The sequence below is a fragment of the Chrysochloris asiatica genome, unplaced genomic scaffold (genome assembly GCF_000296735.1).
Source record: "Chrysochloris asiatica unplaced genomic scaffold, ChrAsi1.0 scaffold00024, whole genome shotgun sequence".
Lineage (NCBI taxonomy): Eukaryota > Metazoa > Chordata > Mammalia > Afrosoricida > Chrysochloridae > Chrysochloris > Chrysochloris asiatica.
The window spans coordinates 8,897,939-8,923,723 of record NW_006408542.1 but is presented as its reverse complement, the minus strand read 5'-3'; the positions used below and the strand labels follow the sequence as shown (position 1 = coordinate 8,923,723).

General features: G+C 40.2%; 1 protein-coding gene across 15 annotated transcripts in view; it reads left to right on the top strand.

Annotated features, from left to right (window-relative positions):
* The window catches only part of LOC102837288 (sodium/calcium exchanger 1-like), a 451,223-nt gene that overhangs the window by 388,971 nt on the left and 36,467 nt on the right, over nucleotides 1-25,785 (top strand). For all 15 annotated transcript variants that reach the window (XM_006839394.1, XM_006839397.1, XM_006839396.1 and 12 more), the window contains one exon: nucleotides 24,092-24,367. In XM_006839394.1, the coding sequence (XP_006839457.1) occupies nucleotides 24,092-24,367 (276 nt within the window). The remainder of the gene's footprint in view (nucleotides 1-24,091; nucleotides 24,368-25,785) is intronic.

Below are 25,785 nucleotides of genomic sequence, written 5' to 3'. Positions count from 1 at the left end.
TCATGCTTTGGTTGATTATAATTGAGTATACAATGAAAATTTATAGACATTAAATGGTGGGTAATTGCTTAGGAGAGTGGGTTTGGAATTTACACTTTACCCAATAGGGGGAGGGGAAAACGCCCTTATATGGTTGATGCTTTGCTATAAATCTAAGATTAGCATCTGAGGCATGAGTTATACTCCCTTTTCACACACAAAAAAATTAGTAAAGGCGAAAAATGGTTCAATAAAAAGTTGCTGACGAGTTCATCAACAGAAACCATTAAATATCTACCATATTGTTTGATGGGCTTTAACAGATCCTAATTGAGAAAAAAAGGCAACATGAGTCTTAGTGAAGCATTCCTAGTTGTTTCCAGGCTTCCGTTGGCCACCGCAGTATGAGTGTTTATGTGATGGTCATGTAATGATCATCATGTGATCATTTTTCGCTATGCCAGTTGGTTTTATTTTGATGCTGGGATATGATGGTGAACAAAAAGACTAGTGATGCTTGTGTCCTAACTGGATGCATATTGGTGATTCTCATCAGGGACAACAATTAAGCTGTGGAGAGATACAGGAAATGTATGTCGGAACTGCAGCTGTAGATAAGATAGCCAAGGTGGTACCACCAATAGACACATTAATGCCCAAATTGCTTTTCTAGATGTGAACTTATTTTCTGCTAGGCTATTTATACATTTTTGTGATCCTTAAAGACCCTGGCAAAAAATTATGACCACTCAATTGTTGTTATTGTTGTTGTTAGGTGCCATCAAGTCAGTTCAGATTCATAGTGACCCCACATACAACAGAGCAAAACACTGTCTGGTCCTGCACCAACCTTGAACTCATTATTGATGCCACTGTGCCAATGCATCTCGTTTGGGGTCTTCCTCTTTTTCACTGAGCCTCCACTTTACCTAGCATGATATCCTTCTCCAGGGACTGATCTCTCCTCATAACATGTTAGAAGTATGAAAGACAAGTCTCACCATCCTGGCTTCAAAGAAGCATTCTGCTGTATTTCTTCCAACACAGATTTGTTTAACCATTCCAAGGCATGACCATTCCATGGCAATGGAAAAAAAGTTACTTTGAACAGCTAGCCAGATTGTGTCACTAACAAGGTCAAAGCTGTATAATCGATCCTGTTCAAGACAGACATATACTGAAACAACTATAAAATGTTAATATTTCTTACTCTGAAGGGATAAACTTTGGCTGACAAATACTTTCATATATATTAAAAAACTGCAACAACTACAACAAAACAACATCAGTTGCCATCACATCAGATTCAACGCTTGGCTACCTTGGTACATGAGTTAGAGTAGAAACGTGCTTCCTAGGTGTGTGGTTGTTTGTTTCTGTTTTGTTTATTTGTATTGTTTGGTTGTGGCAGGCATATAGGTAGCAGAACATTGGCCAGATCTGCAGTCTTCACATGGACAATTTTATGACATCCATTAAATTTACAGTGTTGTTCAAACATCACCATTAACCTTTCCCAATGGCTGATTTTTTTGGAAGTAGATCACTAGATCTTTCTTCCAAGGCACCTCTGAGGAGGCTTGAACCTCCCACCTTTGTTAGCAGCTGAGTGTGTTAACCATTTGTGTCACCCAGAGACTCCTTCAAATAGAATATATGAATTATATCCTCTCAAAATCCCATGAGGTTGTTGCTGCTGTTGTTAAGTGTCATTGAATTGTTTCCGACTCGATCTTGTATAGGGTTCCCAAGGAGCAACTGGTGAGTTTGAACCACCAACCTTGCGACTCAAACTGACCTTGTGGTCCAGGGATTTATCCCACAGTGCCACACCAGGCCTCCCCCATGAGAAAGGTATAATAATAATTATCTTATAGAGGAAGTAACTAAGACTCAGTGAAGCTAAATGGCTGTGGAGCATAGCTCAGAACTTTGATTTACCAAATTCTAGGCCAGTGTGCCTTAATGTGGCACTGTGGGTTAATGCTCCCGACTGCAAAGCTGTTTGAATTGCAAGGTCGATGGTTCAAAATCACCAGGTGCTCTTTGGAAACCTTATACTGTGCTGCTATCGGTCGGAATCTACTTGATGGCACTTATCAACAACAACAAGAAGACCAATGTGCTGGCGACTACCCTTTAGAAATAACAAAGTGAGGAGATTTTTTCCCACCTTTGTCCCATTGAGTGGCATTGGCTTGTCTCCTCTCCTCTTGCCATGTTTTATTATTCTCATGATGAGATCAACTCCCTGCCTTTAAAGAAAACACAAAAGTATCCTTATTTGCCCAACTACATAATGTGTTTTATGTTTCCAAATGACTACTTGGAAATAAAACACAATTGCTTAGAAATTTGTATGCTGCTGGGCAAATTGACCTTATTTACAGTGTTGAGACTTAAAAGATCAGAAAAGCAAACCTGTATTTTATAGACACTAAATTACACAAAGGGCATCTAGAAAATTCAATATTTGTCATTCTGATTAAATTTAAGTGTTAAAGAATGTTAATGTTCCTAGGTTGTTAAATGAACAATAAAGCTTGCGAAGCAGCCATTATTGAAACCAGACTTTCATTAGATTTTAAGGTTTCATGGCTAAATAGTTGAGAATCAGAAAGATTTGCCTTATTAAAAATATTAAATTGCTTTTAAAGGGCTGTGCTGAGAGGTTTTTTCCTATGCAATTTTCTGTGCAAAATTGAGTCTATATATCTTGCTAAAACAAAAATGGCGATTTTGTAAATAGGATTTTGCTTTTCTTTGCTGCTGGTTATAGGTAAATTCATTTCAAGTAACCCTCTGGCAATCTCTTTGTGTCTCTACTTCTCCTGACTTCCACAGCTCAGTCCCTGGGTCTCCTATTACCATAATGTTTCTGGGAACCAAGTTCTCAAAGTCCATATTTGAAGAGTGAAAAGACTCAGGAGACTCCAGAGATGAGGAAGGGATTGAATAGCCATGTTCCAGCAGGTCTTCTTCTGTTGTTTCCTGGATTGAATATCCAGAGCCCTGGTCTAGAGCAGGAACTAAGTGTCAGAAACTTGCAAGGCAGATACTCTGTCACCAGATCCTTTTAAGACATGTCAATACCTACATTTCTAAATGGAGATAGCGTCCTCTCTATGCCCAGTTTGAGTTTTCCCCAAGTCCCCCTTCTTCCTAGGGCCTGTAGGGGCAGAATCATGGGTTGACTTTAACAAATATGTGGCTGCTGGGATAGAAGGGGGAAGCAGGGACTTCAGGGGATAGGTCAAGCATTAGTTGGGAAAGGAGACAAAAACATCAATCCCAATTCCAAAACTATATTATTGTTTTTCAAGACTTGGACCATGGGGAGGTGGAAGAGAGAGAAATTGTAAACATAGCTGTGAAGTCAGACAGATGTTGATTTCTGCCCTAGCCTCTCCAGAAACTCCCTCGGTGACTCTGGGCAACTTTACCTATAAATCTCAGCTCCGCCTCACTTATGGAGTGGTTATAAGGATTAACTAAGGTGATACATATTTTCACAAATGATATATCTGGATATCAGAAGTGATTTTTGGAAGGCAAGTCATCTTGAAAATATTATAATAAAATATTCATATAACCGTCTCCGTTTCATCACTAAGTGGCTAAGTGATGAGTTGACCTTTTTTGTTTCACTATATGGTGACATGTTGTTTTTATTGATAAGCAAATCTAGGCTCCAAAAAACGGGGTAGTTTGCTCACAAAGTAACATTGGCAAGTGGAAGTACCTGGTACACACCACCTAGAATTCCCTGCAGCCTAATGATGTACGCACTGGCTATGCCTGTGGGACTTGAATGTACACACACAAACATATACATAAAGAAATACACACATATGCATACACACAAATGCAAACAGACAAAGACATACCCAACCCAGGTTACTCATCTGGCAAGTCTTTAATCTTTTTTATATCGGAGCTGCAGTATGAAATATGAATGGTGTTCTCCCTTAGTGTTGGTAAGTCTCTCGACAGCCCAGTTCACCGTTTCTTACAGAAGATACCATTCAATCCTCTCATGAATAAAGTGAAGTATTTGTTGCCTTGGTACATCCATTGACTTCTCCTGCTTTGGAATTTGGCATTCTTTATAGAAAGGAGCTCTGGTAGCATAGTGGTTACAAATCGGGCTGCGAACCGCAAGGCCAGCAGTTCGAAACTACTAGCTTTCTGCTCCCGTAAAGATTTACAGCCTCGGAAACCCTGTACAGGGTCGCTATGGGTCGGAACCGACTCGACAACACTTAACAACAACACCAACAATAGAAAGTCAACACTGCCTCCTCTTCTGCCTGATCATTTTAAATATCTACTACTACGGATTTTTCTGGGATCCTATTATTGTTGCCATAGACTTTGCCACTTCCTTTTGAGATAGTATCTATTGCCATCCTCATTGAAAGGACACTTGAAAGTGGTAGCAAGTACAGTAAAAGCTTTGTTTATAGCCTTTGTTCTATCTCTTAACTGTATCATCTTGACAATGTAACTTTTCTCAGTTTTGGTTGCAACATCAATAAATAAGAAGGCTATATTAAGCAAGTTCTAAGATTCCATATGGAGCTCTGGTGTGGTGCTGTGAGTTAATAAGCCGGACTGCACAGTCGGTTTGAACTGCAAGGTCGACAGTTCAAGATCACCAGCTGCTCCTTAGAAACCCTATATGGGGTCCTATGGGTCAGAACTGACTCGATAGCACTTAACAACAGGACTCCATACAATTTTGAAATCTGGATGATCTTTCCATGGACTTACAGGACCACTGATCATGGCATTGTGCTTCATGCCTCACCTAATTTTGGCAGTGGGCAAGTATACCTTCCCTGCTCACCTACCTGGCTGAACTAAGTAAAATAATTAACATAGGAAGAACACACAGTCCACATCTACTCTTCCAGATAGAAGTAGCTGAGCTGATAACCTTTACAAATTAGCCTAAGGAAAACTGAGATAATGATGACCTAAAGAGCACAATGTTCTCCCTAACCCTATTGGAGCTTGGAGAAGCTTGAGGAATCCTCCACAGTACGAGGGCAGGCATTCACCAAGCAGCCAGACTTGTCCATGTACCTGCCATACTGCAGAGTAGAGACTTGACTGTAGCAAATACAGAGGTTGGATAATGTGGATAATGTTGGATACTGAGCATGCTCTGTATAAGGGCACTCAATTAAACTGAGCTATTTGATATGTAAAACTGTCAACTCAGTGATGCCTCTCAACAGTCATTTACTTGAAAATACTGTCAGCCTGGGGACTGAACTACTCAAAAAGCCTTCAGTAATAAATATTGAAAGGGGGCCTTAAATTATTTTTCAGGGATTGCAGGCAATCTTGTCTAAGGAAGAGTTACAGATCATTACTGTGGGAACACTTCACTTAATGTGTTAGCTCTGGATCATATGAAAATCCCATTTTAAATGTTTTTTAAAAATCCTGGTAGGCCAAATTTGACATTGTCTCAGAGTAACTTAAGGTAACTAACCAAAAAAATGGAGGGGAAGGGTATTAGGAACCAATTCTCATTTTGCCCTGTTTATAATTTGTGTGACTAGAACTTTTTAAGTTTTATTTTGTCCAAATTTAGAAGCTGATTGAGGCTTTTGAAAAGAATGAGGGAAGTATGATTAGATAGCTACAGCTGTCTGAACTCAGGTTGCCAAAACCTGTGTATGAAATTGGGGCCCACTTATTGCTTACATAAATGTTAATATTTATCGACCTCTTACTACTTGAGCAATGCTTTGTATAAATTATTTCTGTTTATCACAACCATACTCCAAAATAAGAATTTTTGTCCCAAGTTTACAATTGAGGACCCTAAGACTCAGAGAAGTTACCTAATTTGTTCAAGATCTAATGAGTGGCCAACAGAACTATGAAAACCCCGTCTTTATGAGTCTAAAGCCAGTAAGTTTTCAACTCGACCCCAGTGGTCCCTCCTAAAATTCTAAGTCTCATGTGACCACACTTCAGATGAGTTAGTGTAGAACAAACAGGGAGAAGCTGATGAGTCGTGTACTCTTAGTTATACAATGTGAAGTTAAGTGTTTGAAAAAGAGCATGAAAGTCTTTGGCAGGATACAGAAAGGCCAGAAAGAGTATAACTAAGGCGGGCAGGATCGGTCCCTGAATTTACCAGAAAGCCCAGGTCCAATGCCAATATGAAGAAACCAGAATGACTTCCAGTATGTTTTGGCCATCTTGGAATTTATTTATATTTTCGTTACTAGAAATTATGTCAGGACTTCTGAAACAAAACAGAATCAATGTCCAGACTTTCTCCAAAACCCTGTTACCATAGGTAGATTTTCCTTGCTTAGAATCACTGGGATGCTTGAACTAATAGAAATAAAGTTGGAAGAGCAAATATTTTCAATTCTAACAGCATCCATAAACAATTCATCTGTTACCCACTTGTTTCGTTTTTTAAAAGACAGCAAAAATATTCACATTCTTTGTGATGGAAAGTGCATATAACATGGTGACAAATTATTCAACTTTAAAAGGTTGTATGTTGGTATCTTTGGCAATTCTGGAAATTTGAGTTCAACTAGCTAAAGAGCCAAGAATAAGAGAACTGGACTCGATGACGTAGTTGTTTTGGGTGATAAGGAAATATTGTCCATAAACAAACTGCCATTTTCAGCAAATGAATGTCAGCTCACTTTCTGTGGTACTGCTATTTGGAATTTAGTGCTCTGACTTTAATCAAGATGGAATCTTTGCTTTAGAGTACATACAGCTAGGTAAATTGGATAAGTGTACTAACTTGGTCAGAGCTCATTTAAGGCATGGTGATTAAGACATACTGTCTAATGCCTCTGTTAATTAAATTCTGTAGGTACTCTTCCTTACTTTGTATTATATCAGCTCTGAAATTAGAAAATCCTAACTATATAGGGAGCTCTGGTAGCGTAGTGGTTACGAATCGGGCTGCGAACCTTAAGGTCAGCGGTTCGAAACTACCAGCTGCTCCGCATGAGAAAGATGAGGCTTTCTACTCCCATAAGGATTTACACCCTCGGAAACCCCGTACAGGGTCGCTATGAGTCGGAACCGACTTGATGGCACTTAACAACAACAACAACAACTATATAATGGAAAGTTTTCTTATTTGCTTTCGCTATCAGAAAAATTCATCCATCTTTTGCCCAAGTATTCAAAATTCAGTTAACTCAGGTATCTGAAAGCATCCTTTCTTTGTGTTTTGCTCAAAGATTGATTTTTTTTTTTCTTGTTGTATTTATTTTAAGTATATACGTTCTATTGATAGGTTCAGAACTCCTCAAATCATTTTAGGAGTAGAAAAATCTAAATTAAAATCTTAAGAAACAAAATAAAAAAAAAACAGGACATTTGTCTTATTCACCACTACTTCTCATGCACCAAGAATGGTGTTTGGCAATGATAAATAATTGTTAAATAATGGATTTTGAATTTATGTGAGAATCAGTATCAGTGTTTTCCAATCTACATGTAACTAAGTTAAAAGTTTATTTTCATGACTTCCTTCTGTCATGTCTATCTAGAAAAATTATGCAAATATGCACTTACTTTCACTCACACATATACTGTGTTTCAAAATTACATCTATATAATCCATAGATGTTGTTGTTGTTAAGTGATGTCAAGGCATCACAACCCTGTATAGGGTTTCCGAGGAGCAGCTGGTGAGCTTGAACCACCGACCTTGCAGTTCAAACGTATTTGCAGTCTGGCACATTAATCCACAGTGCCACACCAGGACTCCAATCCATAGATACTACACACAAATAAACATATGTACATATTTATACACATAAATATATTTATTTGTGGCCATCTTAGAATTTTATTGATATTTTTATTGCTAGAAATTATGTCAGGTCTTCTGAAACTAAACAAAACCAATGCCCAGTCTTTTCGTAAAAACACCTGGCCTTTCCCTGTTACAATCGTAGCAGCTTATGACAAAGATGTTGTTGTAGTTGTTAGGTTGTCGTTAGGTGCCATAGAGTCGGTACCATCTCATAGGGACAGCAGAATGAAACACTGCCCGATATATAATATTTTAAAATTAAAGTCTTTATTTGTCATCCATGTATATGTACTGTCTATCAAGTGCTCGACCACAAATCGGTTTGAACCACATGCTTGATGGTTCAAACCCAGCAGGCACTCCACGGAAACCCCAGACAGGGTTGCCATGAGTTGGAACCAACTTGAAGGCATATAACAACATAATAAGTAATGTGACATTTATACTGGTTAAAAACAAAACAAGTGTTAATAAATTAAATATACAAATCCATTTAAAATGGCATTTTACTGCTGATTTTTATAGTGTTTAGTGCCATTGAGTCAGTTTTGATTCACAGCAACCCTGTGTAGGATTTTCCAAGGAGTGGGTGTGAGTTTGAAAAGCTGAGCTTGTGGTTCAAACCGACCTTGCAGTCCAGTGTTTTTATCCCACAGCACCATACCAGAACTCTGATAATTATGATCCTGAGAAAGAGGGAAACAGAAAGCATGGGTAAGAAAGAGAAAATTATTTCTGGGAGACCTTCTGGGGTCATACTGGAAGACAGGCAAAGCAAAGCTGGGCCATCTATCCACTTAGCATTGTCAGGCGTATTACAACACAATGTTCAATCAGGTAACGTCAACTCTCAGTTTCAAAAGGAAACAGTTCATCTACACAAGGGTGGAGTATGAGAGGGTAGAAGAGCAAAGCAATTATTTTCAGGCCCCTGGATATGCTTTGGCTGATATTTCTGAAAAGAATATTGGCTTGTTGGGCAGTTTTCCTCTTAAATTACTTATTACAAAATCTTGAGGAAAATGCTATATTGAAGGGCTCCGGAATGATTCAGCACTCTTATTGGTAAGCCTGAAGTCACATCTCTAATGCAGCTTTTGTCTGGAAAGACAGCAGTTCAGCTCTGAAAACAATGCACCATCAGTGGGTCCAGAAGCTCTTTTGTCAGACATGGCTGCTGCGATGTAAATACAGTTTTAGTTGTTGCTTACACATCAGTACATGTGGCACGGTGGAATAAAAATCCCCAGACAGAAGCCATGGTAAGCTGTTTCCATTGGGGAAAATTTCAGCATAATCCAAAAAGATAGAAGGAGGATAAAACATACACACTCCCATGCCACACACACACTCCACAGACAGAGTCTCATAAAAGTGACGTGCAGCACTAATTCTTGCTGCCCACAGCCTGCTCTCTTGATAAACGTCTTGTCTTCCTAATACCACAGGCTTTGACACCCTCTACCCTATGCATCTACCCTGCCCGGTCTTTGCCATGTCTGACTGCTGGATGTCGTGTCTTGGTACTGTTAGAGCTTCTCGCATCAAATTCCCAGGACAGATATAGAAAGGAGTTTAGTGATTAACTGTTTTAATCATCTCTTTTTTATAGATAAGAAACTGAGTCAGAGAAGGAAAAATATCTTTTCCAAGATCACACAAAACTGTTTTAGAACCGAAGTCTCTGTGATTTGCTACAGCATGAGCTTTTGCCAGGGATGGAGTGCCCAATAAGCAAAGTAAGCACAGATTTACTGGAATTTAGTTACTAATCTGTAGTGAACAATTATAATGAACCCCATGTGAAAATATTCACTACAGATTACTAAAGAAGGACCAGTAAACCTGTGCTTGCTATGCTTATTAGGTATTTAGCCCCTGGTTGTTGTTGTTGTTGTTGTTAAGTGCCCTTGAGTCTGTTCCAACACATAGGAACCCTGCATAGTTTCAAAGCATGCACATCTTTGCAGGAGCTGAAAGCTTCATTTTCTCCCACAGAGCCACTGGTAGACTTGAACTGCAGAGTCAAATCACAGACTTGAACCACAGGCTAAAACCACTAACTTTGCAATTCACAGTCCAGAGATTATCCTACAGAATGATTATGAGTGGAAAAAGCCATTCACAGACCCAAACAAAATGGCCAACATCCACTTCAGGCCACCTGCCCTCTAAAGAAAGTGTTTATGCACAGTGAGGACAGGGAGACGCTGTACCTGAATTCCACCAGTGAACTAACTCTGTAGTCCATATTGAGTCTGCTACATTAAAACATTTCATTCCTTTTACAAATCTCATGGTTTCCTCTCAAAGATTCAATAAAACAAAAAAACCCCAAGAGAATATTAGTATGGCCATCTTCATTTTCCAGAAGGAAAAACTGAGGCACAGAGAGAATTCATGATGTACCCAAGAACTAGGGAATCATGAGTGCCTCTTTGTATTTGTTATGGTTAAGTGCCATTGAGTCGATTCCGACCCATAGCCACCCTGTATAGTGTTTCCAAGGAGCAACTGGTGAGCTTGAACCACTGAACTTGCAGTTCAAATGATTGCAGTCTTACGCATTAGCCTACAGCACCACACCACCTCTTCATATTAAGAGGTCCTTATACTGATGTCTTATTTCTCTAGTGTTCCTGTAACAGAAACACCACAAACAGATGAGTTTAACAAACAGAAATTTATAGTCTCACAGTTTAGAAAGCTAGAAGTTGAAATGCAGAGTGCCAGCTCTAAGTGGAAGGCTTTCTCTCTGTCACCTCTGGAGGAAGATCCAGGTCTCTTCAGCTTTTGCTTCCCAGCCCTTCAGAGAGCTCCATGTGTGTTGGCGTCTACCTTCCCTATTTCTTTCCTCTTGCACTTTACTAAAAGCAATAAGGAGAAACCACCAGGTTCCTTTAATTTTGCTTAGAAATCTCTTCAGCCAGAAATACAACTTTATCACTTTCAACAAACATTTTAACATAATTCAGACAATTTCTTTGCCACTGCATAAAAAGCATTGTCCTTCCTCCGGTATCCAATCACATGTTCACCATTTTCTTTTAAAGCCTCACCAGAACCAAATTTCTAGCAACATTATATTGCTGGTTGCCATATGTATTCTCTAAGACAATAGACATTTTCTCTATAGTTTTCCTCACTTCATGCTGAGCTCTTATCAAGACTGCCTTTGATAGCTATACTTCTACCTACAGTCTTTCCAAGGCACTCTAGCCTTTTAATGTTAGGCACTTCAGTGAAACTCGTTATTGAAAAAAGGACAAATATTATATGAGATCACTATTATAGAAAAGTTATGAAAAGGTTTTCACACTAAAAGAAACATTTTTTGATATTGACAAGGGGTGAGAGGGGATAGGGGTAATTCACTGGCTAAAGAGCAGACACATGTTAACTTGGGGAAGGGGAAGGCAGTATGCAATATGAGGGAGGCTGGCAAAAAATATGATGAAAACAGGAAGCATAGGGAGAGGAGTGTAAGGGTTAAAATCAACAGAGGCAAACACTGTTATACACAGAGTCCTGAAATGACAGTCATCTATGGAAACAAGCTCTGGTAGCATAGCGGTTACGAATTGGGCTGCTAACTTCAGGGCCAGCAGTTTGAAACTGTCAGCTGTTCTGCAGGAGAAAGATGAGGCTTTCTGCTCCTGTAAAGATTAAAGCCTCAGAAACCCTGTACAGGGTCGCTATGAGTCAGAACCAACTCCACGCCACATAACCACCACCACCACCATGGTAGGTGCATGAATAGACCTGCAGGCTAAATGGGTGTCGGAGGGAGAATGGGGGAGTCTACCCATAAATATGTACTGATTTGACAGTGGGCATTTTACCTGCCCTGTGAATATATCCATGAATAAAGTGGAGCATACAAGGAGCAAAGTTATAAAAACTGCTTAAATATAACAAGACATACTGAGGAAATCAGTCCCTGATTTCAGGGAACACTATAGTTAATTGGCATAACATAGTCCATAAAACAATGTTCCACATCCCACTTTGGTGAGTATAGACTAGGGTCATAAAAATTTATAATCAGCAGTCTACAGTGCAACTATTGGTCTCTCCCTGACCGGACGAAAGAAGAGTGGTGAAAATTAAAGACACATGAAACAATTAGCCCAATGGCATAATGGACCATGTGAATATCAGTCTCCAAGACCCTGAAATCAAAAGAACTAGATTGTGTCCAGCTACCGCTATTAATTGTTCTGAAAGAGACCACATTAGAAAGTCCTGGATAGAGTGGGGAAAAAATGTGGCGCAACACTCAAAATTATGAAAGAGACTAGATTTACTGGACAGATGGAGACTGATGGAATCCCGGGACTACATCCCTTAGTCACCATTCAGGTGTGGAAGGAACTCACCCCTATGGCTCAATTTTAAGCCAAACAACAGATAGATCTATATAAGGAACAACAACAATATTGAGGTATATACACCTTAGAATAATCAATCACCTAAGATCAAAAAGGTTTGGAAAGAAGGAGGAAAGGAAATGAGAAACACAGGGAGAAAGTGAGATAAATGATTTTACGTTGAGGGCCTTGCCATCATTGAGTTGAAATAGAATGTCTCTGAGCTACTGAATGTCAAACTGATGATCTGCTCTATAAACCTTTGCCCAATTCACAATAAAAATTTAAGAACAAAACTCTTTCAGCCTCTACCCATTGCCCAATTCCAAAACTACTTCCAGAGTTTAGATATCTGTTAGAACTGTACCCTACTCTTACAGTACTAAATTCTGTTGGTTTGAACTGCAAAGTTGGCAGTTCAAGCTCACCAGTTGCTCCTCGGAATCGCTATACGGGGTTGCTATGAGTCAGGACCAACTTGATGGCACTTAACAACAACCACAACAATATAACAGGACTACTACAAGTGTGTGGCTCTAACAAACAGAAATTTGTATTCTCCCTGTTTAGGAGACAAGTCCGAATTCAGAGCACCACCTCCAAGGGAAGGCTTTCTTTCTTTGCTGACTCTGGATGGGTGGGGGTTTCCTGCCTCTTCAGCTACTGCTTCCTGGTTCTTCCTTGGAAATCTCCATGAGCCTTGGCATGTATTTTACCCTGTCTTTGCTTCCTAACTTGCCTGCTTTATCTCTTTTTCTATCTCAAACAAGATTAATTCAAATAATTCTACTCTATGACGCATAGGAGTACCATGGGTTGGAATCAATTCCATGGCAGCTAACAGTAACAACAGGAAATTCAGAACTCAGTAAGTGAACCTGATTTCATAGCTTGATCACAACACTGTCTTAGGGGATCTGGATGAATTTTTAGGTTCCTCTGAATGTGGGGAGACCTTTGGTACACATACACTGCTCATACACATTTCAGCATGATCCTAAGACACAATGCTGCAAGTTTTGTTGAAAATTACAGTTATTTCTGCCCTAAACAGTTGCTCCAAGACTCAGCTTCCCACACTCCAGGAGGCTAATTTAGGAGCAGCTGCTGATGCTTGCAAAGTGTTATTGGGGCCCTCAGGTCAATCTTTGAGCCTGGTGTGCCCATCTTTACCCACTGTAACTACACCATCCAAACTGGCAGGAGGTTTCTACACTTGCCCAAGTATCCATTCTACTTGTTTATTTATTTTATTTCTTAGATGCTCGGGAATATGTTTCTCTATATTGGGGGCCTGGGAGTCTGCTAATCCTCTGGTTAGTAAAGAATCAGAGGATACTCTGAATTCCATGTGTTAATTTGAAAACACAAGGCTTGGGGCGAAAACACACACAACTAATTATTCAAACCTATGCCCATTTGGAGCACTGTGTTCACACAGAGGAATTCTTATAGAAAGAGCGAGAGACGCTAAGCAGTCATTTTTCAGCTTTAAAACAGATTAATTTTGCTAATAATCATACTCCCATGGAGCTAAACTTCTTAGTCGGTCTGTTTTTCATTTTGACAGTGGCTAGATTTGCTGAGACATATTTCTGTCATATTAGATATTTCTTGTGCTGCATTAAATTTCCTAACAAGGTTCATAATGGCCTAAGCTTGTAAGCATTCTGTTCTTTGTGGAAATTTTCAACCAGTGGTTTATTGATTCCAGACAGGTTGAGAGTTTTTCACAGAGTTGCCTTCTTGGGTCCCTTCCCAGTAACTGTTACACATCACCTCCCACTCGCCCTCCAAACAAACAAATAAACAAAAGCCATTGAGCTGATTCTGACTTATGGCACCTTTAATGTGTGCAGAGTATTACTGTGCTCTACAGGGTTTTGCTAATGCTTATGTATTTCAGTTTATCAAAGCAATTAGCTGCATTTTCCTCTGTGCTTTGACAACTCATAGATCTGGAAATTTGAGTAGATTGTGTTTTGAATTTCCTCATGATAAGAAAATATCTTGTAGTATACTTTGGAGAAAAAAATGTTGACATCATCTACTTTGCATCATAGAATATGTTAGTATTTCCCAAAGATTAGATTGAAAGGAAATGTCCATAGCGTTTCTCCAGAATCCAGACCCTTTTGTTTTGTTTTGTTTTCCGAACAGGATTGATTTGCCTTTGTGTCTTTTCTTTCTGAGTACCAAGATACTTTGACATCAAATAAATTAGCAAACTTCTTGGAGTCAGCTTTTTCCTCCACAACTATCTTTTTTTTAAAGTTTTTTTGACAACCTGATATGCAGAATTACACATGGCATTCTATTCTCCTTCTGTATATTGCCATTTATGTAAATATATAGAAAATCATGTAGACATACAACTTTATAGGTATGAGGGGGCTTCCAACAGTTCCATTGCTTTGAAATGAGTTCCATGAACTCTTTGCAACTCCCTCCAATGTTCCTTAAGGCTGCTGAGTAACGCTTTTGTTGCCCTAAGTCCATCCTGACATGGTGACCCCACAGGACAGAGGAGAACTGTCCCCACGGGGTTTTCAAGGCTATAAATATTTACCAAAGCAGATTGCCACATCTTCCTTCTATAGAGCAGTTAGTAGGTTCGAATTGCTGATACTTTTCGTTGGCTTCCAGTCCCATTAACTACTATGCCATCAGAGCTCTTGACTGGGTTAAAAGATCATATGGGTGGCAATATGATTGGATTCATCATTTCTGTTCTGTATCCTTGCTGTCATAATCTTGGCAAAATCTCATCATTCTCCAAAAAAAAAAAAAAAAAAACTCATCATTCTCGTGGGTCACAAATTTGAAGGATAAAATTTTTAAATGATTAGTTGTGGTTAAGTGAATGTTGTTGTTGTTAATTGCCACCAAGTTGGTAACAACTCATAGCAACCTTACATACAACAGAACGAAATACTGTCTGGTCCTGTGCCAACCTCACAATCATTGCTACTCATTAGATCATTGTTACTGCTACTGAGTCAATCTGTCTCCTTGGGGGTCTTCCTCTTTTTCACTGACCCTCCACTTTTCCAAGCATGATGTCTTTCTCAAGGGACTGATCCCCCCTGATAATATGTCTGAAGTATTAGAGAAGTTTGGCTATCCTGGTTTCTAAAGAGCATTCTGGCTGTACTTCTTCCAGCATAAATTGATTGGTTCTTTTGGTTATCCACTGTACTTTCAATGTTCTCCTCCCACACCACACTTCAAATGCATCAGTTCTTCTAAGGTCTTCTTTATTCATTGTCTAACTTTCAAATGCATATGAGGTTACTGAATACACCAAGGCTTGGGTCAGGCATACCTTAATCCTCAAACTGACATCTTTGCTCTTGAACACTTTAGAGATGTTTTGTGTGGCAGATTTGCCTAGTGCAATATGTCCTTTGATTTCTTGACTGTTGCTTCCAGGAGTGTTAATAAGTGATTGGAGCAAAATGAAGTCTTTGACAACTTCAATCTTTTCTCTATTTATGTGCATGTTATTAATTAGTCCAGTGGTAAGGATTTTTGTTTTCTTTGTGTTGAGGTGCAACCCATACCAAAGGATGTGGTCTTTGATCTTCATCAGTAAATACTTAAGTCCTCTTCACTTTCAGCAAGCAAGGTTGTATCATCTGCATATCGCAGGTTGTTAATGAGTCTTCCTCCGACCCTGAGGCCACAGTGTTTCTTCACATAATCCAGTTTCTCAAATTATTTGCTCAGCATACAGCTTGAATAAGTATGGTGAAAGGATATAATCCTGGTGCACACCTTTCCTAATTTTAAATGATTCTATGTTCCCTTGTTCAGTTTCAACAACTGCCTCAGGTTCCTCATGAGCACAATTAAGTTCCAAAATACTCATTCTCCAAAATGTTTTCCATAGATTGTCAGGATCCAAATAATCAAAAGGCTTTGCATAATCAAAGATACACATCTTTCTGGTAGTCTCTGCTTTCAGCCAAGATCTATCTGACATCAGCAGTGATACTCATCATTCCACATCCTTGTCTGAAGTTCCTTGTCAATGTACTGTTGCAGCTGTTTTTGAGTTATCTTTAGCAAAATTTTACTCGCATGCAATTTTAATGATATTGTCTGATGATTTCCATATTCCATTGGATCATCTCTCTTTGGAATGGGCACAGATATGTATCTCTTTCAATCAGCTGGCCAAGTAGCTATCTTCCAAATCTCTTGGCATAGATGAGTGAGTGCCCCCAGTGCTGCATCAGTCTGTTGGAAGACTTCAATTGTATTCCATCAACTCCCGGAGTCCTGTTCTTTGCCAATGCCTTCAGTGCACCTTGGACTTCCTCCTTCAGTATCATTGACTCTTGATCATATGCTACCTCTTGAAAGAGTTGAACATCAATCATTTCATTTTGGTACAGTGACTGTGTATTCCTTCCATCTTCTTTGGACGCTTTCATCATTTAACATTTAACCCATAAAATCCTTCAATATTGCAAGTCAAATCTTGAATTTTTATATAAACGAATTGAAAATCAGACACTCAGATGAACAAATTGCTGTGTTAAGTGCCTTTGAGTCAGTTCCAACTCATAGCGATCCTGTACAGGGTTTCTGAGGAGCAGTGTGTTTAAACTGCTGAATTTGTGGTTCAGACCAACTTTGCAGTCCTGCACCTATCCTACAGTGCCACACCACATGAACGAGTACCAGAAGACATGCTCCAGACTGTTATACATTACACACTTGTAGTGATTTATGCCAGTTTTCAACATTTTGGAGTGGCAAGCTAGATGTAAACCAAAATATTTGATTCAGAACTGAATGGATAACCTTTGACAACTAGAGATGGAAAGAAGACAGTTGTGAAAATATAAAATTAAAAATCCAAAACACCACTACCATGATGCTCTTCCTTTATTTTGTTGTCCTGTGTCCTTTGTTTAGTTGGTCCAAAAGAGTTTGAAAGAGCATATGGTGGTTGAACTACATGATAAATAAATGATATGTGAATATTGTTGAAATGGCTGATGATGTTTTATTTATCACAATAATTTTTAAAATACTCCCCCCAAATGTATCACTATATCCAGAAAATAAATCAAAATGGTACATCAGTATTTTCACATTCTGAAAGACAACATTGCATTTATACAGCATTTGCGGCACTGTAGCATAAGCACTGTGCTGCAAACCATAAGGTCAGCAGTTCAAATCCACTGACTGCTGCTCAGGATCTCTATGATTTGGAACCAGTTTGATAACACTTAACAACAACAGATAATAGGAGCCCTAGTGTGGCACTGTAGGATAAGAACTGGACCGCAAAGTCATTTGAACCTCAAAGTTGGCAGTTCAAGCTCACCAGCCACTCCTAGGAAACCCTATAAAGGGTTGCTATAAGTTGGAACCGACTTGAAGGCTCTTAACAACAATAGGCAAGAGAATAAGTACTGGACTTTGAACCACAAGATTGGAAGTTCAAGTCCAGCAGCTGCTCCTGAGTTAGAACCAACTCCACAGCACTTAAAAACAACAAGGCAATAGAATGAAGGAGTCCCTTTGTGGTGCCGTAGAATAAGCACTGGACTGCTACCTGCAAGTTCAGCAGATCAAACCCACTAGTCGCTCCTGGGAAATCCTATGAGTTGGTTACTATGAGTTGGAAACACCTTAATGGCACTTAGCAACAAAAGGCAATAGAATATTCTCAGATTCAAACTTTGAATCAATATGAAATAGATACTAATCTCAAGTTGCTCCGACAAGGTATCATATGTAGTAAAATGTTCCTAGGACAGTTAGATCAAATCCCAACTTAGCCATTTACTAACTGTGTGATTATTTTGGACATTTTCTGAACTTCAGGTCTTTCTGTACAAGGGGATTAATAATACTTACCTCAGATGTTTAATATTAAGGGTTAGGTGAGATCAGTTCTGTGAAAGAATTTGGCTCAGTGCCTGACACTTAGCAGACACTCATCCTGTTCCCTCCCTCTGCTCCTTTCTGCCTTTCTTTCTAAAATCAAGTGGCTCAGGAATCCGTGGTGATAATGACTCATTCAATAGAATACAGATTCAGTGACATCAGGATGTTCAGCTTGCATTGATTTACTGCCTCCCTCTGACAAGTAACAATGATAGAATATGGATATCCATCCTTATATGGGGTTCACAGTTGTACCCCGAGGTCCAGCATTTCATCTTCTGGTTCTGTGATGTGAGAATTAGGACACTCGTTTGACAGATTACGACCTGAGGCTATCAGAGCAAGCAACAGGACTCTAAGCTGACTTAAGTCTCCTGACCCAAGTGTTTACCATACCACAGCAGCTTCTTTATGGGTAAGCAGCAGAGTATGTTAACTATCTGTATCACCAAGAATCTCCTGCCTTACTTTAGAAGATGGCATCTGAAGGTATGTGGGATTAAGCAGTGGGATTGCCTTTTTTTTTTTTTTTTTAATGTTTTATTGTGAATTATGTGATAGTTTACATGGGAGAACATTAGTTTTACATTCATCCTATCGTATATCATTTCATTGCCATGGTTACAATCCCCTCCATGCATCATCAACCAACCAAAGGGTATATCCTACAAGCCTGCCCCCTGGTTGTCAGCACACAGCCCCTCTCCCTCTCTGGGTCTGGAGTCCCCAGTCGCTCCTTCTCTCCACATCATTTTCTCTGCCTCCATCTCTGCTTCTCTGTGTAGGGTCCCGCTCTCCACTCTTCTCCCTTGATGGTCCTAGGGACCTCTGCTCCTAGACTGCAAAGTGAATCCTTGCTACAAAACATCTAGCTTTACATTTCCAACCCTCACAATCAGGCCTGAAAACAACTATTCATCATTATATCACAAGAGACCTATCCACATTTCCTTTCATCAGCCCCACTTAGACAGATTGGATACTACTCAGTGGAGATTCTACCTTCCTCCATGCCCTCCACGCCCTCCATGCCCTCTGGATCTAGGTTCCCTCTTGAAAACTTGTAAGCCAGTCACTTCTTGCCTTTGTAGCCCCTCCACTTTGGGTAGCCAATGTCCAGGTTGCCCATCCCTGTCTACTCTGTATATGCAGGGGGTGGGAATGACCCTTGCTGTAAAGATTTCTTCCCTCTTTTGAGCTACTGCATCCATAGGTGTAGATCAAGTTCATCAAAGTATATCAGATTACTCTTTATTTCTTCTTCTAGTTGAGCTCTGATCATTCATCCATTGAAGACAGGTCAAGTGGGTATTATCTGCAAGTGTGGGTGTTCTTATGCATATGCCCTCTCTTCTTATCAGCTAGATGCTTCACTCTCCACTCTAATCCTCTGTGGCTATGTCACTGACTCTGGGCCCAAGAGTCCCCAGGTCTTGCCACACTGCTGGCCAACGAGGTCTCCACCTGGGTTCACAGGAGTCTATTGAACATTGTAGGACTTAGCTCGCAGCTTCATTGCTGTTTTTCCCTCACTTCCCTTTACCAGCGACGAACATGATAACCAATCAGAGCATGTGTTCCCATTGAGTCTTAGTCTTGGAAAGGGGTTTGCCATGAGGGGACCCAATCACTTGCCTTGATGTCTCCTGGGTGAGCAACTTGCTTGTTCTTGTAGTAACAGTTGGTCTGCCTATATTGTTTTGTATTTTTCCTGTCGGTCTTTCTTTCAAGAATTATCTTCTGTTCTTCTAGCCACTCCAGGCTGGTCTGCTTGTCCTTTCAAGTGGAAATTTCCCACCTCTGAAGATTCTGGATGGTGTTCAGGATTCTATCTATGGTCTTATGTAATGCAGAGGCTCTGCAGGAAGCCTCCTTTACTGGGCATGTTGTAGCCCCATTTTAGGTATTCCAATCAGTTATAGGAAGAAGACGGACTTACAAGCTTTCTATGGTGATATTTCTGGCTATTCCTTTCTCTGTCCCTCAAGGGTCTATTTTATAATGTGATGCAAGGGAAACCAAGATACAAAAGACAGCCAAGCATCTTAACATTATTTCCCAATTCCAACCATGTCTCAATCCATGTATCCCAGAGTCCTGTTGTTCCAAGGTTGTGTGTACATTTTTATTTACCTCTGTCCCACTTAGCCCATGCAAACCTGCCTAATTGTTCCCCCATCAGCTTTGTTCTTCCATTTCCCTCCCCCTTCTTGTATATTGCCCCCCTCACTAGCATCCAAACTATCCTGTGTCTATCCCCTGCCCTGTGCTCCACCTCTCCCTCCCTCCCCTCACCCTACCCCCCACTTCTCAGTAACCAGCAAAGAAGCTCCTCCCCTCTTTAGTATGGGTTCTTTTCCTTAGTGTGTTACAGTAGTGGTCCTATGCAGTATTTCTCCTTTTGTGACTGACTAATTTCACTCAACATAATGTCCTCAAGGTTCATCCATGTTATGCAGTGGTTTGCAGCTTCCTTGTTATTCTTCAAGGCAGCATAATATTCCATTGTGTATGTACCACAGTTTGTTTATCCATTCTTTCGTTGATGAGCACTTAGGCTGCCCCATCTTTTTGCTATTGTGAATAGTGCTGCTATGAACATTGGTGTGCATATATCTACCCATGTTATGGCTCATATTTCTTGTGTGTAAATACCAAGTAGAAGAATTTCTGGATCATAAGGTATTTCTATTTCCAACCTTCTGTGGAAGCACCATATTGCTTTCCAGAGTGGTTGGACCATTTTGCAATCCCACCAGCAAAGCAGGAGTGTCCCCGCCAGCATTTATTGTCCTCTACTGCTTTGATCTTTGTTGTTATTGCTGGTGTGAGATGATATCTCATTGTTGTTTTGATTTGCATCTCTCTAATGGCTAGTGATCATGAACGTTTCTTCATATGTTTGTTGACTGCCTGGATCTCGTCCTTGGTGAAGTGTCTGTTCATGTCCTGTGCCCATTTTTTAATTGGGTTATTTGTCTTTTTCTTGTAGAGGTGTTGTGGTTTCCTATATATTTATTTTAGTGGGATTCCCTTTTATGATCAATTTTATGATGATGTCCTTCTTACTATGTTTGAGATCAGGGTCTGTGCTGTATTGTTCTATCAATACATGCAGCAATACAACTCTCTAGGACCTGTGATTTTAATGATTTCACTGATTTTGTGGTTATTTTTATGAAGTCCAGCATGTAGCAAGGAGGTCATTTAAAAGGCTATTGAAGGATTAATTGAATGTACTATAGATTGTTTGTCATCTTTCCATTAGTAGAATCTGTAAAGCTGAAAGGATGGATTTTGAGATAAGGATTTGCTCAGGCTTCTGCTTCATATAAAAGCAAACCCACAAGCCTGTCTTTTTTGCTAATGCAGAGCAAGGACTCAAGGAATTATGTAAACCTAGTGACCCTCAGGAGCAGGAGGCTGGGGGGTGGGGGGGCAGGGGCTACACATATACAGAACCGCCAAATACTCTTATCTTTGCCTTTACAGAAAGGATGCTCCCAGATTTTTTTTCTTTTAATGTTCACAGATTTGTTTCTTTTAATGTTCCTATGCTCTTCCCAAGGAACAGAGTTTCAAGTATAGTCCAGATGGTGATGGGTGAACACAATATTTCTTTGTCTTTCCCCATGATGGGTAATTGGGCATCATGCATGCTAGTCATTGGTCATTGTTAATATTTAAATGGCATCTGAATTGGGGATTATAATTTATCGAGAGCATCAAGATTCCAGGAAAAAGGATGGGAAGTCACTTCTACTTTCAAATACAATAAAACAGATGGGCCTCCTTCCAGACTTCAGCAATATAAACAATGAAAAATCCTTGTAATGTAGAAAGCCCACAGAAGGAAAGGAAATTCTCTGTCTCCTCTTCTTGCACCCTCACATCCTATCTTGATCACTCTATCTTTCTAAGACACACACATACACACAGGTTTTCAAGTTAATTCTACAGGGGGAGATTAAATTTTGTTTTTAAAAGCCTAAAATGTAACCTTTGGAGCCAGCATGTTGCCTAAGCAATTAAATAATGATGGGGAAACACAGGAACAGTCCTAAGTAGGGAAATAATAATAACAACTATGATTATCATTACCTTGAAAGATCTTCAAACACCTTGCAGAGATTATCTAATTATTCCCCTGCATATCCCGCACGGGAAAGATGTGATTATTTCCATCTTGAAGATAAATACAATATCCACACTCAATTTCTAAGTGTCACTTCTTCTGAGAAGCTCATTATTTGTTTTCTTGTTCAAGCTCAAAATATGAGACTTAGACACCTGAAATGAAGTGATTTTGTTGAGACCCAGAAGCAACAGCATCTGTGTTTCTGTGAATCATTGATTAAAATTCAGTGTTTCCCAAACTGTTCTAATCCTGTGCCCTTTAAAATATCCACAAAGATAGAAATGAAAAAGAATCAGATACAAAAGAAACATGACTTAGAAGTTTGCTATGTTTTTCTGAACCCAGCTGTATCCTGCCTGGGTGTCCCTGGGTATATACAGATTGTATCTTCACAGTACAGATTGAGGAAGAAGAGAGAGGGAAATCATTAGTGTGGTTCTCCACTTCCCTCTTCTCACTCCCTCAAATCTGCCTTGACAATCACAGCTCTCACACTGAGTTCTACCTAGAGCTCAACTATAGGGTAAAGAGAAATGGGAAGAAAAGTAAAAGAAAGGAAAAGCAGAAGCAGATAAGGGAACAAGAAAGGAGAAGAAAGGCTCTTCCTGCACATAAATTCTATGACATGGGGCATAGAATGAGGTTGGAAAGAGAACAAAGTCCTCAAGAAGCTTTCTTTCTGAAATGGCTACCACACCCTTGAATATACCTGCTCTTTACTTATCAACTGTCCCGTTATCCAACATTTCACATTTATAACAATGGTGAAAAACCTAATGTCCAATTATTTTGCATGTAATGATGCACATCTAGCAGTAATGAATACTGAGGTCCCTGACCAGTAGACTTGCTTTCACCCCTGGGGAGGGGAGGCATGTGGTCTCTCTGAGCCACTAGTGTCAGGTACATCAATTGGGGATGGATGGGACACAGCCAGGAGGATCCTAGGTGTCCACAGAGGGATGAAAGTGGGGCAGGACCAGCTGGTGCCTTGAAGGTGGGCTGTCATCAGGGCCTGGGGGAAGTAGGACCCCAGGATCTGCTCCTAGCTTCCAACCCTTACAGGCAACAGGGACGGGTGGGGCTGTGATCCGAAGGAGCCCTGAAACAGGGTACTTGGGTACTTGGAGCCCGAGGGATTTCACATCTGTTGACTGACATCTGTGCAACCCCTTATACATCCTCCATTTTCCCTCTTAGGAGGGTAATAGGTGAGGACAAGGCAGGCTATCTGGGGTCAGCTACCTGCATCAGCTACAGTTTAAAGTCAAGGACAGAGGCTAGACCTGGCTGTCACAGCCTTAGAAGAAGCTGTGGATTGTCAGTTCTCGTAGGAACTTGGGGATAGAGGGAGTCAGGGGCCTATGGAGGAACGTAGCAGGCAGTATGCACCATTTCTGTAATACCCAGTCCCTCGCAGCTACCAAGAGGAGCTCTCAGCTTCTAACATGGTCACCAAAGGCATTTGGGATCAATGACAGATGAACCAGGGCCAACCATTCTATCCTGAAAATACAGTGAGGACAGATGAGGAAAGGGTCCTTGGGGAGATGGATAGGGGTGGTGTTTGAGTCACTCTGTCTCTATAAGGCTGGGCGACCCTCCTTTTAATATAGTGGTGGGGACCAAGCTCTCCTGAGATGACATGGGAGAGGCAGCGGTGGCAGGTGACCTCAGTAGGGGCTCAGAAGAATGTTCACAGTACAAGTGAGGGGGTGAGATGATGTGGGCATCTTCCATTTTCATATAACACCAATTTTCACCTACTGATCTGGACTTTGGATCCTAACTATATCTAAGAAGGAGAGAGTGGGGGAGAGAAAGACACTGAAGGCATGTGTCGTGATGAACTGTTCTTCATTCCTTTCTCTGCAGGGGAAGATGATGATGACGACGAATGTGGAGAGGAGAAGCTGCCTTCCTGTTTCGATTATGTGATGCACTTTCTGACTGTGTTCTGGAAGGTCCTCTTTGCCTTCGTCCCCCCGACAGAATACTGGAATGGCTGGGCATGTTTCATTGTCTCCATCCTCATGATTGGCCTACTGACAGCTTTCATTGGAGACCTGGCTTCCCACTTTGGCTGTACCATTGGCCTGAAAGATTCCGTGACTGCAGTGGTGTTCGTCGCACTTGGAACTTCAGTGCCAGGTAAAGAACACATTTGTATACAGTTCCCCCAGAAGCTCATTTGCCTTCTTGACCCTGTCTTTCCTACTATCCCAAGGATTGTGATAGTAAATCAGACCCGTGACAGAACAGAGCCCAGACAGGCAATTAATGTCACTGCCAGAACATTGTCATGATCCTTCTCATATTTAGTGAGCTGGTCCGTATCAGCTTGAAGACAGAAAAGCAAGCATTCCCAGAGGTTCTCCAGTGCTTGCATGGAGAGGTCAGACTGGTTTGATGGCTAGATAGTTTGATCAGTCTCTCATGACAATTAGCACTTTAACAAACAAAACAAAGCTGAAAGGAAAAACAAATCACAAAATAATACTCAAGAGCAAAATTTCTGTCCTGTAAATATTTGGTTAGGATTTGAATGACTTTCATGAAACTCTGCACTCATTGGGAAACCGGGGAAACATACTTACTGGAAATCTGACACACTTGTTTCTTGACACAAATATTAGTGGGATGACTAGACAAAGATCAAAACAGGGAAAAGCAATCCTGACAAAAGTAAGCAATCCCTTTGTGCATGCCTTACAATCTGAGTTTTTTTCCTCTAAACTGCAACTTTAGTTCAGGTGTACTCAGGTTTCTGAGTAATAATATATCATCCTCCCAAACTTAGAATTTACAGCAGTATTATTCAAACTCTGGTGGACATTAGAATTGTGATTTAAATTCACAGATGAGTCTAGTGTACATCAGAGTTTATTCTAACTGAAGATGTATACATACGCCCCGGTACTAGTTGGCGTATTGATTTTGGTGTGCAACTGAGTTCGTAGGGAACCCAGGGTATTTACAGGGTACTCTTGCTTACGTATTATTGAGCTGTGATGTGTAAAGCCTTCTATGAGTCCTTGTGTGGTGTTGGAGTATAAGCACTAGACTGCTAACCACAAGGTTTGGTGGTTAAAACCCACCAGCTTCTCCTAAGAACCTCTATACAGGGCCGCTAAAAGTCAAACGAACTCAACAGCACTTAACAACAATAGTTGAATGTAGGTCCTCAGAGAACAATACAGTCCCTCTCAACCATTGCTATATTCCAGCCGTTCTACATTTAATCATTAATATTTTTTTCCAGAAATTTACAAAGCAGAAAGAAAATCTTAAAAAGCTATCACCGTAAATTGCTTTGTTGAGAGACTATGGTAGTGATTATATGCTGAGGGGGTCGGTTCCGACTGACAGCAACCCAGTATAGGCTTTCCGAGGCTATACATGTAGTTAAAAGAGCAAGCCAACACGGTATTCCATTGTTTCTACATGAGGTTTTTTATGGAAAAACATGTTACGGGGCCCACTTTCCCTAAGGCTTCTGTCACTGAATCAAATGATGCCCAAGTTAAAACACAAATTGCCATGGATTTAACCCTGAAGAAGAGTATATA